Here is a 13174-nt window from a genome sequence, read left to right as displayed (position 1 = left end):
GGTGGGTGGGGGCCTTTGGGGTCCCCCTGCTACCCTGGGGGGGGGGGGGGGGGATGTTGATTGGCTAACAACTAGCATCTTGTTTGACCGGGAAAAGACATAGAAGAGCTCTTAGTTACTACTGACAAGTTCAGTATTGTGATGAGTTTGTTCTTAGTTATGTGAATGGGGAGAGGGGGTGACTGAGGCCAGCAGCTCCAGCTAACAAGGGCAATAAATATGTTTGGGGGGATTTGATGTGGAGCTTATGCATGCTTAAAAAAAAACAAAAAAAAACAATGCTTTCTTTTTTAACATCAAAGGATAGTTCAGTAGTTTATAATGTCATGTCTAGTTTTATTTAAAACAACATTAGTTCGTCTCACTGCATCAAGAGAATTACTAGTCAAAAAAAAAAGGATCAAAACCAAAGCAAACTTCTGTCTTGAAATGACTCCAATCAAAGCCTCTTAGTTTTATGGAATTCTTTAGAGAGAGCGTGGCGATTATTTAAACTAGAGATGAGCTTTGGAGGCGGTGCATCACCGATGGTCTCCCCGTATAAAACCACAAAGCATCCGAAGCGTTTCCAATCAGACTTTGCTTTTATGTGAAAAGGCACCTGGAAGGCACGAGCAATCTAAGCTCCTGCTAATAACCCAGCATCTGCAAGGACCGGTTTTGTTTTCAAGCTCAACAGAAAATATTAGGGAATTTAAGACTCCTTGAAATTGTAATATATTCAGGATTTATAAAAACCGAGGTAGATATTTTAGAGCAGTTTAATCCTATTTGCTGTTTTCTGCACCTGCATAAACAATTCAGTAATTGAATGACACTTGGTTCACATTTCCTGAGTTGGCACTTCTTTTACTGTGGACTTGACTGTCAGAACAAGTGAGAAAGTCAAATAACGACATCTCCGAAATGTATTTACTGCTCATTATGTCATAGATTATATGAACTGTAAAATTAAATTCTGCTGAGGGCCCCGTAGATTCTTGATTCGTCTCCATTTTGTAGCAGACAGTATTTACTTTGTGAATGTTTGACACGTGTTCCATTCTCTGTCTCTTTCACATAAGAATACCACTGGCGGCACAATGACTCCTACCTTCCAATCAGTTTGGTTCAGACATGACAGGAGTTTAAAGGTTCATGAAGTAGCATTTGCATAAACTGCAATTCGAGAAAAGAGTTATTATTTAATAGAATAAAAGTCGACTGTTGTCTTGATCCCTATCTGAATTATAATTAGATTGAGAATCCTGATTCAGCTTTCGCTCCAAATAAAGATGCCAAAATAAACATGGATATCATCTCCTTATAATTTTCTTTTTTATGTGAAAAGTGTTTTCTGACTATGTGCTATGCAATTCATTGCACCCAAAATACTGAAAGATATATTTGGAAATAAATGAAGCAGATCATTTCTCGAGACTCAATAATAATAATAATAATAATAATACTAAAAAAGCTACTCCGTCGTTAGCATTTTAGAAACATGCCACAGCTGCATCAAAGTTATTTCCTCCAAAACTAAACCTCTTTTCTCTTATTTCCTTTGTTGGGTGAGGTGCTTTAAACATTTCGCAATGATTTGAGGAACAGACAGAAATCTCTTCTTTTTAATATTGGTTTCACTTCCCTCAACAGTCAAGTAGACAGAAAGGTCAGAAGTCTCTCCTGCTACGCTAGGAAGGTTTGCTTTCAAACCGTTTTCCTGCTCTGATTGATTCACTTTGGTCGGTCATGGAAAAAAATGTCTCTCTCGTCCGAGATGCAGTAAGTGAAATTTGGGCGACAGACAGACCAAACATCGGACATAACTAACTTTATGTAAAGTGTCCCTCTGCGTTGCCTACCAAAATACCTCGCCAGCCCATTAACTAATAAAGCAAGTTAGAACACTGAGGTTCTCTGTGAGAACAAGACAAGTAAGCGAATTAGCGGTTTACGGTGAGATTTTCTGCAAGCAGCAACAACGACCTAAAAATAGCTTTACTGCGCTTATTTTATGAGAAACTTAAAGATTAACTATCTATTTTTAAAACTGTGAATGAATGAGAAAAGGCTTGCTTAAGACGGCATTAAGAGAAGTTATTTAAAACCGTCCACTGGGGAAACAAGAGTCAATTGTGCTGCCACAACCCCTGAAGCAGGCAGTAGAAGACTTTGGGAAGCAACCACCGATTGGTCAGCCCGACAGAAAAAGGGGCGGAGTAGATGAATTAGTGGACGTCCGTTTAAAGGCAGACGTCCTGCAGTGATCAAACCCTGAATGATCTAACAGTCTGCCGTTTGAAGTGATTATCATGCTACGCAACATAAAGGCTTACATCCAGCTGTGGGGCTAATTAGTTCACTTAGCACCCTTTATAAAACACTGCTAGGGGACAGGAAGGGACAGCCGGTCACTGGGAAGTCAGTAGTTTGACAGGACAGCAGTGGCAACAGACCTGGATCCCTAAAGCTGACCTACTGGATCACCTGCTTTTCCAAGAATGCCACATTTAAGTGACTGCAGCTACTACAAAATGCGGGACGCAACCAGAGCTTCAAAAGTAAGAATATAAAAGTTTTTTTTTTTTTTTTTTTTAATTTTAACTGGAAAAAGTTTTGGGAAATTTTTAAATAGTTTCTAAAACCCGGTTTACAATCACCTAAGTGACTTAAATACGATAACTGTATAGTTTTGAAACTGTGACTCAGGCTGTGGAGGAACAATTAAACAGATCACAAAAAGATTTGAGTGAGATATTACTTCACCTAAACATGACATGTTAAAATGCAACCATAATCCTGTAAAGTTGCTGTGAGTAATGCTGGAAAAGTCCCGAATGAGTAAGCTCTGCAGCCGTTTCAAAAAACTCACAGTAAACATGTTTTTGCCAAACATTTTTTTTAAAAAGGTGCAATTGCTTGCATCTTGATCCAGCTTTCCATACAGGCAACAAACTCAACTAGTGCATGTTATTTTTGTTTGTGCGTATGTGTTTCAACAGGTACAAAGTCACCTGGAAAACTCCAAGTTCCACCTTCATCAAAGCCAAAACCAGCCTGTGAAGCAATACCTGACACTGGGCTCCAAGCTGGCCTCTTCCACCGGATCTGGCCACGCTGTACCGCATCCACACGCCCCCGGCCAGCCGCTGGCCACCGTGCCAATCATGAGGAACGGACACATGCCCGCCGTCAGTGATGGGAGCAGCCCCAACAGTCCCGTCACCCTGCTGACGATGGGCAACCACGAAGGCGAGGTGAGACGGAAACAGAAACAGAAAAACAATGTACATGGAATACGTGGAACCGAAATCGTGCCTAAAAGGGAAACCAGAACAAAAAAGAGAATGTCGGTTTGCATGCTGATCAGCAGCAAGGTCATACATTTCAGAGATTTCACAATGTCCCTGAGACGTTTCCTGTCAACGGCCCACTTTCCCGACAAAATACGTGGCTGCTGTGTTGATGTGAAACATATTGCGTAGCTGTAAATCCTATCAAATCATGAAAGCTTGCTCTTTGTTTGGATGAATAGCCAACAAACAGAGCTGGTTTTGAACTCTGGTGCTGAGGGGAACTAATCATCCAAACAAAGTTTCGCCACCGCTGATATCCCTTTTCCCCCTGATGAGCTCATCAATAACTTCAGATAAGCAGTCTCTGATGAGAGAACCCTTTTGTCAAGGGAGGGGGGGAAGCTAGTTTGCTAACAGATAACGTGCTTTTCCCGCCAACGCCGCTAAACAAACTGTTATTAAATTAGCCTCCCTGTTTTTATACCGAGTCATGGTTTGAATAAGCAGATCTCTAAAGACATGGACGGTGCACTAACATCCCCAAACTGTCCCTTAATACACTGAAATGACTGTTTTCTTTTAGTTTCCGATGGATGAAGTTATTGATGACCTAATTAGTCTTGAATCCGGTTTCAATGATGGAGGCCTGGATTGCATGGAGCCTAACATAATCCAAAGCAATGTAAGTATGAATCACTTCAAGTCCTGCTCTAATGACCAGGGACTAACCATGATTTGAATGCTTCAGACTTGCTTACGATTTGCATGCGTTTCTGTTGTAATCTAACAAAAGCTGTGGTTAGGTTTAGGTCACATTATTTGACTAATGATTTCTCTCTTTTTAAAGGCTTAAGCATAGCTTGAAAGCAAAGTTAGTCCACCCAAACACGGAATCACGCAAGCTAGACTAGCTTGGGAAAAAGGGGACCCGACCTGCTTTCAGGTCAGATTAAGACAAGAGACGAGTCAAAGTTCACAAAGGCTTAGGGACATTTAACATTTTACCAAATAAGCTGAGCAAAGCAGATTAGGTTTTTGTAAAACAGAAAGTATTTCTTTTGGAGGACATGTAATGGGACACAACACCAAATAAGCACAAATAGATTAAAAAAAATAAATAAAAAAATCAAAAAATGATGATGGGAGTCACACATTCTGATAGATTAAAAAGATGCATACAGAGAAAGATAAAGTACTGAAACAAAAGGAATGGGGGGAAGATAGAGATAAGGGAACAGAGGAGGGGAAGGAGGGAAAAAAAAGGAAGAGTCGGTTTGTTTGAGCGAGGGAATTTGTCGGAAGGAGTTACTGAGCCATCGGATCGGGCTAATGCATACACTCCCTGTGGGCTTGTTCAGAAATGATACCATGCTTAAATGGATCAATTCATCCTAATTAGTCATACAGCATGATGCATCACTTCGCTTCGCCTTGTCAACACATTCTGGGACACGGACGGGAGAGGGATCGGAGTGATTACAGTACAAGCGGGAGGGGGAACTGTTGTAATCTTTTCATTTTCTTATGCGTGTTTATCCCCTTCCTCCCCCTCCTCCTACTTCTTCTTCTTCTGACTGTCCAATATTTTTTTTAGGAATCTACAGTGCAATAACAGTATTCACTAACCTCACTTTTCTTCACTACCTGAATTTTAAAACAGCAGAGCATAACACTGAAGTAAAACGAAAATGAGACATGGTTTGCAAAACTAAATCTTCTATTTAGTTCAGTCTTGTGCTTTCAGGCTGATTTGTAGGGTGAGTTTTCTGCCACACAAGGTGGCACAGCATAACCTAACCCTCCTTCTAAAGTTCTTCCCAACATTGCCCGGACCTCGTCATGCTGTGTGTTCACAATTTTCTCAGCTGTATTTGAGCTGAGATTAAATAAAACGCAGGTGGACGACATCTGCTAATTGTTCGACATACTTCATGTAGGAATTTTAGAGGTCTGAACACAAACCAACATCACGTTTGTTGACATTTTAATTAGTAAAAATGTTACTCATGCATCTATGCACCACTTTGAGTTGGATTTTTTGGATACAATCCCATTAAAATGTACTGAAATTTGTGGGTGTAAAGTGACAAAATGAGAAAAATAAAATAAAATAAAAAAAAGCAGAAGGGGTTTTTAATATTTTTGACAGGGCAATACTTACAAACCCTTAAGACAAATCTGATGGTGCCTGTTCCTTTTACAGTCCCCGTCCTGTCTCACCACGTTTGGCTCACTGATAGTTACGTTTGACGCACGTGTCGTTGCTAAAATTGGCTGTGCCGTTTCTTGGAATCCATGGTGACCCTATGCGAGATTTTCCTGCCATAAATACACAAATGCGAATTGGTCACACGCGTGTTCCAGTGCGCCGTATATCGTGTCGTGTCTGGACTCAGTGAAAAGGCGTTATTATCCGGGAGGATGAGAGGCCCCCATAGGAAAACAGTTTTGCCTCTGTTCATGCCGTTGACCTAGAGAGCCCTTTCATCTGATGGCGTGCTGTTTGTGAACACAGAGCGTCTCAGTGTTTAGGGTCCGTTTTCAATGAATGGAGGTTGACAAATTGTGCTTTTAGAGAGCCGCAGTACTCCCTAGTGTATAGAAAAGTATGGGATTTAGTTTCACTGTTTTCTACGTCTGGATAAGAATAATTGTATTTTCACTTAGTCTTTGTCCCACCGTCTAAAAGTTTCCTCCTTCGTTTCAAACCACTTTCTGACCTTTCTATCCTACCTCCTTTCCTTCATTTTACATTCAGTTCCTGCTTGTCCTTCCTGCTGCCTGGATCTTCTGCATCTTCTGTCCTCCATTTTTTTCCACAAATCCTAGTACCATTCCATTATTTTATTTATTTTGTACCTCCTTCACTACCTTCTTTGAGCTGTACCTCTCTTCATTCCTCCTTCCTTCCCTTGTTCCTTCCTTCCTAGTTTTTTAGGTTTCATATTCAAAGCCTGATTTACTAAATATCTTGCCATAAATGATCAGTGACACAGTATTTCAAAATAAATGTCAAAGGTTGAGGAACATAGGGCTGTTTTACAGTAAAATGGGTTGGAATACTGGGAAAAAAAAGAGACAAAATGTGGAAATTTGGGATGCTTTAAGCTGGGGTTGAAGGTGAACAGCAAGGATTATATGAACAGGTTCCGTTTCAGCGACTTTCATCTTTGTCATGCAAGACAAACAGTTAATTTGAACATTGTAACAACTGTGGTCTGGGGGTGGTGGGAAGGCAAAGCACACAGTTTGTCCTGCCCTGCTGTGGCAAACAAGGGACCACAACCCCCTGCTGCTTAGTCCTGGTCCAAAGCTCTGGGAGGGGCGACAACCTTCTCTGATCATTCCACTCGCCTCTTGTTGCTCCTGCCGACGCAAGACAAAGCCATTCAAGCAGCAAAAAACAACTATTTGTCTTGCAGCTTTTGATGAGGCACGAAAGCCGTGCGCGTGAATGTGAAACGCGATTCCCCTTTGACTGACCCGCCCTTTTGCTTCTTCCTCCCCTGCTGCAGGTCTCCCTCAGCAACAGCATGCTGGACGTCTATGGGGGTGAACAAGGTATGAACCCCCCTAATGGTGGAATGAGTCCCACATCTAACACCACAAAGCTCACTGTTAAAAGGGAATTTACAGGTATGGACTCAAACCACGGGACTGAGTCGCTTAGAGCGAGATGAGGGGAAGAAAAAAAAACAAAAGCATAAGAAACGACGAAGATTCTTTGAAACCTTTGGCAGAAGGACGGATTGTAATTTGCATTTTGCAAGGCCACCTGTGGTAGCTAAAATAATAATAATAAAAAAAAAATTCTGGCAAATCTTTAGTCCTAAAATTAATTGCAATGTGTCGGGTTTATTTCCGTCAGGTACTTAAACTTGTGCATTACCTGAATAACTACTCTTGCTTTTTAATCACTATTCAAAAGAAGGACCAACTCAAACAGAGGAGCCTTTGAAAATGTTATATTAATCTCAAGCATAAAGCTTAAGAAAAAAAAAGCCTAATTGATGTAGAAAATAGAAAAGATGCCAGGAGAGTGCTTCACTCTGAACGGGAAAAATAAGTAAATTAGAATCCGCTTCATTTGAACGCGGGCACAGAGGACAATGGGATGTTACACAGACGCTAAATTGACTTGATTGAATCAACAGAGACAAATTGAGAAATCCAATCTCAGGTTCCTAATTATGTAATTTGGAAGAATGTGAACACAAATATGGACCCCACCGCATTTGTTTCGTCTCTCTCCGGGACAGATTATGGAATTGGCTAAACTATCTTAATTGCGAAATGAGTACTCTAAAAGTGGTCACAATTATTTTTTTTTTCTTTTACAATGAGCTTCACTGCATGCCAAGGGGGATGAATGGGGCCTTGTGTGTGTGTGTGTGGGTGTGTGTGTGTAAGAAGGTCAAATATATGTCTGCAGAAGAGGCTATAGCTCCCCATTCTGACCTCAGCACTGAACTTCCTCAGAATAAACTGATTGTTTGACTTTATGACTGGACCTTTTATAGAGATTTTTTGATTGTTGTCTTTCAGCTTCTAAATTAGTGTGCATTGACAATCCATTTGTTCCCCTTCTGTGATTTAATTTTTTTCTTTTTTTTTTTGACAGAGCATGACACGCGGGTTATGGCCAAAGAGAGACAGAAAAAGGACAACCATAATTTGAGTAAGTGTCTTTGGCTTTTTCCTTTTTATCCGACTTCAGTTGGTAATTTTTCTAACCCAGCTGGTATCAAACTCTGAATTTTTTAAAGTTTTACTATCTTGGAAGCAATGTTGCAGTGTGATTATTGTGTGTGTTGCCATGTTATGTCAAGAAACCAAAAGGGAAAAAAAAACAAAACAGCAACATTCTGGTCCAGTGGCATCCTGCTTTTGGTCTAAGGGTGTGTACGCATTTCCTGTTTCATTTTTACTCAGACATGGATGTTTCCATGTTAGAAGTTGGACAAACTGAAAGAAGTGTTCCTGAAAGTTGGGATTTTGACTAGAAGAGTTGGGGCTTTCTTACCAACTGCAACTTTAGAAACCGCCACGTCTACCTTACCTATGTAATTCAGTTGTTGGTAAAGTCAACAGTCATTACAGTTCAAACTAAATACTGATACGTCATGTACTTTTGCATTGTCATTTTATGACCACAAACAGGATTTTATGTGACAGATCGAGATGTAGTGGAAAATTGACAGATGTTTTATGAAATCTGGAATGACTAACTGCCTTCAGATATCACTGAAACTAATTACAATGAAATGTCAACTCTGGTTGCAATGTACAAAAAGACACTGACTATTTAGTTTTAAATGTAATATAGAAATAGAATCATATCGATCGGCAATGCACTCCTAGTTAACACAACTCCACATAGAAGTTGGACTTTTGAGTATAAGAGTTGAGAGTTTTGCACAAACTTCAGCTTCCCAATCCAACATGGCTTCCTTTCACATAAAGCTTTACGATAACTACACATACAGTTAATTGTTTTAGCACATCTGAACAGTTGTACATTGTTGTGTTTTGAAAAGGTTTTCCAATTCCTGCAAAAGTTTCACATTTTGTCACATTACAACCATGACTTTCTTTACATTTTGTTAGAAATTTAGACCAACACAAAGTATTAAAAAGCTGTAACGCTGTCATATTCAGCAAACCGCACAGTTGGAGAAATCGTGGGTCTAATCAACTCTGCTCTTTTTGATTTACTTAGTTGAAAGAAGGCGAAGATACAACATTAACTACAGGATTAAGGAGCTGGGGACGCTCATTCCAAAGTCAAATGACCCGTAAGTAAACAACACCCTTTGCAGCTCCTGTTTGCTGCAAAAACTGAACGTCGAAGTGTTTAACTCAAAGCAGAGACATGATGAGATGAGTCCCTCAAGTACCTTTGAGTCGTCTTTCAAGGGCGCACTCAAACTTCTGTGTCGTCTCTGCACTTTGAGATGTACAACCCGCTCCCCTCTTTCTCTAAGTAGCTCCTGGCTGTTTTGTCTTAAAACTCGAGCGATGGGAAAGAGGGTTAAATGTAAAGACCCTTTCACGTCATTCGAATCAAAGTCTGGAGCTCAATTTGAACATACAGATGAAGCACGGCACACCGGCCATCTATTTGCAGTTGAACTTTTGCTTCAAATATAAATGGGAGGTTAGTATTGTCACCATGCCATTAACAAAGGGATAAAGGAGATTATTAACGCCGATCAGACCGGCGACTCAGTCGTGTGCAGAAGGACAATTTTACTGAGGTCCCTTGTCCTTTTTAAAAAAGTAATAATACCTGCAAAAGAATGACTTGCACTCTAGCACCTTAAGTCCAATGTTCCATTTTCCTCCTTGGCTTCCTACTTAGCTCATTTTCCCTCACCTATTTTTACTCGAGGATTAATTTTACTGAACAAGGAGGTACAAGAATGGACTTTCCACAGAGCTTCTTAACTATTCTATTAAAAATCCCCATTCCATGTCCTCGTGTAATGTCCAAGGATGAATAATTGCTCCATGTAAGTCTCCATTTCTAATTCACATCATAAAAAAGGAAGGGGGGGGGGAAAACCTTTTAAAAAGTTTTCCCCATTTTTTTAATTTTTTTATTTTTTTTGCAAAAGGTATTCTGCTGACATCAGAGGTTTCTGCATGAAAACTTATCCTTTACTTTTAGTTTTTTTTTTTTTTGTTCGTTTTGTAGTGACATGCGGTGGAACAAAGGCACCATCCTGAAGGCCTCGGTGGAGTACATAAGGTGGCTACAGAAGGAGCAGCAGCATGCTCGGGAACTCGAAAGCCGTCAAAAGAAGCTGGAGCAAGCCAACAGGAGGCTGCTGCTGAGGATCCAGGTAATAAAAATCAAGAAGTCGTGGTGCGTTTAGGGGACTGGTGTCCAATTAGAGCCCTCAAGAACCTCTGTGCTGCATATTTTAGATATTTTCCTGATGATAATACCAAAATTGTACAACTAGGCGACAGTCTTAGGTTGTAGGTGCATCATTTGAATTCACCATTTTGGAAAAGGGACACATCTAAAAATTGAAGGACACTTAAAGACAGTAATTGGAAACCCATAGTTTTTTTTGGGGGGGTGTGGGCTGTAAGTTGTAAGTTTCTTCCAATGACATAAGGAGCACAGAATTTTGAAATTATCCTAAAAATATGAATAGCAAATAAAACAATGTTTGCACCAATAAGACAATGCCCAAAAGTGCAAGAATGTTATAAAATGACACAGACAAGAGATAAGTGCTCATAGCTTTCCTACCCTTGATCAGTATGTGAAAGGGGAGGTAATGAAGGTGTGGCTGGAATTTCTCAGTACTACTCCCTTCTAGCCGTTGATGAATGTGGTCAGGAGAGATTTAACGTTAACCGTGTTTGATGTCATTTATTTTCCAGGAGCTTGAAATCCAGGCACGAGCACATGGACTCCCGAATATGGCTACTGCCTTGGGGACGGTTGAACTGTCCTCCCACCTGCTCAAACAGCAGCAGCAGCAGCAATCCCCACCGCAGGTACAGCAACAGCAGCCACAACAGCCACCGATCTACCAGGAGGACCCCAACGGCGACTACCTCCAGAGGATAGCCGTGGTGACGGGCGTCCCGTCCATTGCCACGGCGAGCGGCCCGCAGGACCACATCCAGGGCGCCGACGCCTGCACCACCTTCTCCGACCCGCTCTCCCACTTCACAGACTTCTTCACCGCCACGCTCAAGGAGGAGAACCAGCTGGACGAGATCCTGATGGACGACCCACTCTCGCCGTTCGGCGCCGATCCGCTCCTGTCCGCCGGATCCCCAGGGGCTGCTTCGAAGGACAGCAGCCGAAGGAGTAGCTTCAGCTCCGCTGAGGCCGACGACCTATAAGGGCCCTTCCTCTTTGGTATAGCCCAATGACTGCACAGGTTGAACTTCTCCTGGTAACGGGGGGGAAGGCCCTGAAAGACTGACTGACGGATTTCAGGATTCAAATCTACGTCGGACAACTGCTGAGGCTCAAGTAACTTAAATATCAGCTGACAAACTAAGCAAAACCCATCAAAGTGCCACCTGTTTAGAAATTCCTCGACTGTTGCAGATGCTGACATTGTACGCTACTCGGAAGCAAATGTCACGTCCAACGAAACAACTACTTTTAACTTTATTTTAGGTAACCACTGTGTTTCTCTGCTTTGTACAGAGGATACAAACAGACTTGTGTTAAAAAGGGAGACATTTGCGAGTAGAAATGTTAACTACTACTGGCTTGTTTTTTTTTTGTTTTTTTTTAACGTCAGACACTGGTGGCTACACACTGTAACATATGCAAAATAATTACTGAACATTTGCCTGAAGTGTACTTTTTTCTACCAGTTTACAAAAGGATCCTAGTCCTAGTTGCTTTTGCTGAGGAAGGCCTTATACGAACTCCTTGAACATGTAACTAATGTACTCACCTCAGTGCTTAACATGTACTTGGTTTTGTCTGTCTTTTTTTTACATGTTTGTTACATTTTTTTGTATTTATATATGTTTTAATCCATGTATTCATATAAAAGATATATATATATATATATATACATACATATACAATACTCAAAAATAACTTTTTCTTATTCGCAGAAGTACGGGAAAAGTCCGTAATAAACCCCTCTTGAGCGAGAAGTTTCGTGGTGGAAGGTGAAGGGCTTGCTTACAAGGTGGTTGATTGGGAATGAGAGATGAAAAGGAGGAGAGAGAGGAGGGAAATTAGATAATAAAGACGAGTAGAGAAGGAGTGATAATTCTGATGAGTCTACTGTGAGTTGATGAGCCCTTGAGAATGAATAACGGTGTCAGATAAGGAGCTAGTATGAGAGCTATTAGCAGGCAACTAAGAAAGTTTCCTTTGATGCAAGTAAGATGACGAGATTAGTCCAGATTTTCTAAGACGAGAATGGCAAAAATATAGGCTTTCCTATGCTTTTTCTTTTAATATCCAAGTCAATATTAAACTATTACTACAATATTGGATCAGGAATCAGGATTGATGGATGTATCGGGAAAGAGAATAAAGTGTGAAAACACAATTTTCTTACTTATATCAAATTCAACACTTTTCCAGAGTGCATAAGAACATTGTAAAAAAAAGAAAACATCTTTAGACTTAATAAGGCTTGCTTGTAGCAGGAATACAATTCTAACATTTTGAAACTGAAAACCTCCCGTCTTTTTTTTTTTTTTTTTTAACCCCACGCCCATGCAAACTACGAAGTCTTAAAAAAAAACATGCCCATACTTCCTTAATGGATTTCTCATCAAAGACTCTCTGAATTAATGTTGCAGAGTGTTATTAGAGCACGTTTCTCTGAGAAATCGAAACATCCACTCGCTCGGATCCCCCCCCCCTCTTGAGCTGCAAATAAGACTAAACCGATCAATCATCGTGGAGCACAGGCAGCCCGAGTACAAAGTAGTGAGTGATGTTTACAGGTAATTGGCTAAAGCAGTTATGGAAGGTTAACATTGATTTTCATTATGCCGTGTGTCCGAGATAGACTCTGCAAGACCGACAGAGCAATTCAAAAGGATTATATTAAATTTTAATTTTCTGTTACTTTTTTTTTTAGTTTGGTACACCATTCCAAATAATACTGAAAGAAAAGATATTATGATAAACTATAACCTTGACAAAAATGTTAAAATGTAACAGCATAAGGGTAAAAGTTAAAGTAATTATTTGAAATAACCCATAATGTTCTGTAATCACATTAAACGGTGTTGCAATTACAAGAACATTTTTTCAATAATCGTTTAGAAGCAACTCAATTTTCACACATTTTTATTGTGGCCAAGTAATAGTGTAACACTTAAACAAGTCAGAAGATTAAAAAAACATGACTGTGCTTGATATGATAGAGATCTAAAGCACAGGA

The 13174-nt window shown here is 40.4% G+C and overlaps 1 protein-coding gene across 6 annotated transcripts in view; it reads left to right on the top strand.

Annotated features, from left to right (window-relative positions):
- Positions 1 to 12855, top strand: part of tfec (transcription factor EC) — a 28694-nt gene extending 15839 nt beyond the window's left edge. For 2 of the 6 annotated variants that reach the window (XM_015045605.1, XM_015045604.1), the window contains exons 2-8: positions 2985 to 3239; positions 3862 to 3960; positions 6794 to 6914; positions 7900 to 7956; positions 8998 to 9073; positions 9976 to 10123; positions 10677 to 12855. In XM_015045605.1, the coding sequence (XP_014901091.1) occupies positions 2985 to 3239; positions 3862 to 3960; positions 6794 to 6914; positions 7900 to 7956; positions 8998 to 9073; positions 9976 to 10123; positions 10677 to 11147 (1227 nt within the window). In that variant the 3' untranslated portion in view covers positions 11148 to 12855. Of the gene's footprint in view, positions 1 to 59; positions 2544 to 2984; positions 3240 to 3861; positions 3961 to 6793; positions 6915 to 7899; positions 7957 to 8997; positions 9074 to 9975; positions 10124 to 10676 lie in introns of those variants that run through there. The other 4 variants (XM_015045606.1, XM_015045603.1, XM_015045608.1 and 1 more) reach the window with 4 other exon arrangements.
- The last annotated feature ends 319 nt before the right edge of the window (positions 12856 to 13174 follow it).

This window comes from Poecilia latipinna, unplaced genomic scaffold, assembly GCF_001443285.1.
Source record: "Poecilia latipinna isolate Pla-1442-1.1 unplaced genomic scaffold, P_latipinna-1.0 Scaffold735, whole genome shotgun sequence".
In the NCBI taxonomy this organism is placed as follows: Eukaryota; Metazoa; Chordata; class Actinopteri; order Cyprinodontiformes; family Poeciliidae; genus Poecilia; species Poecilia latipinna.
Note: the sequence above shows the minus strand (reverse complement) of the source record. Positions and strands in the feature narration are given on the sequence as shown.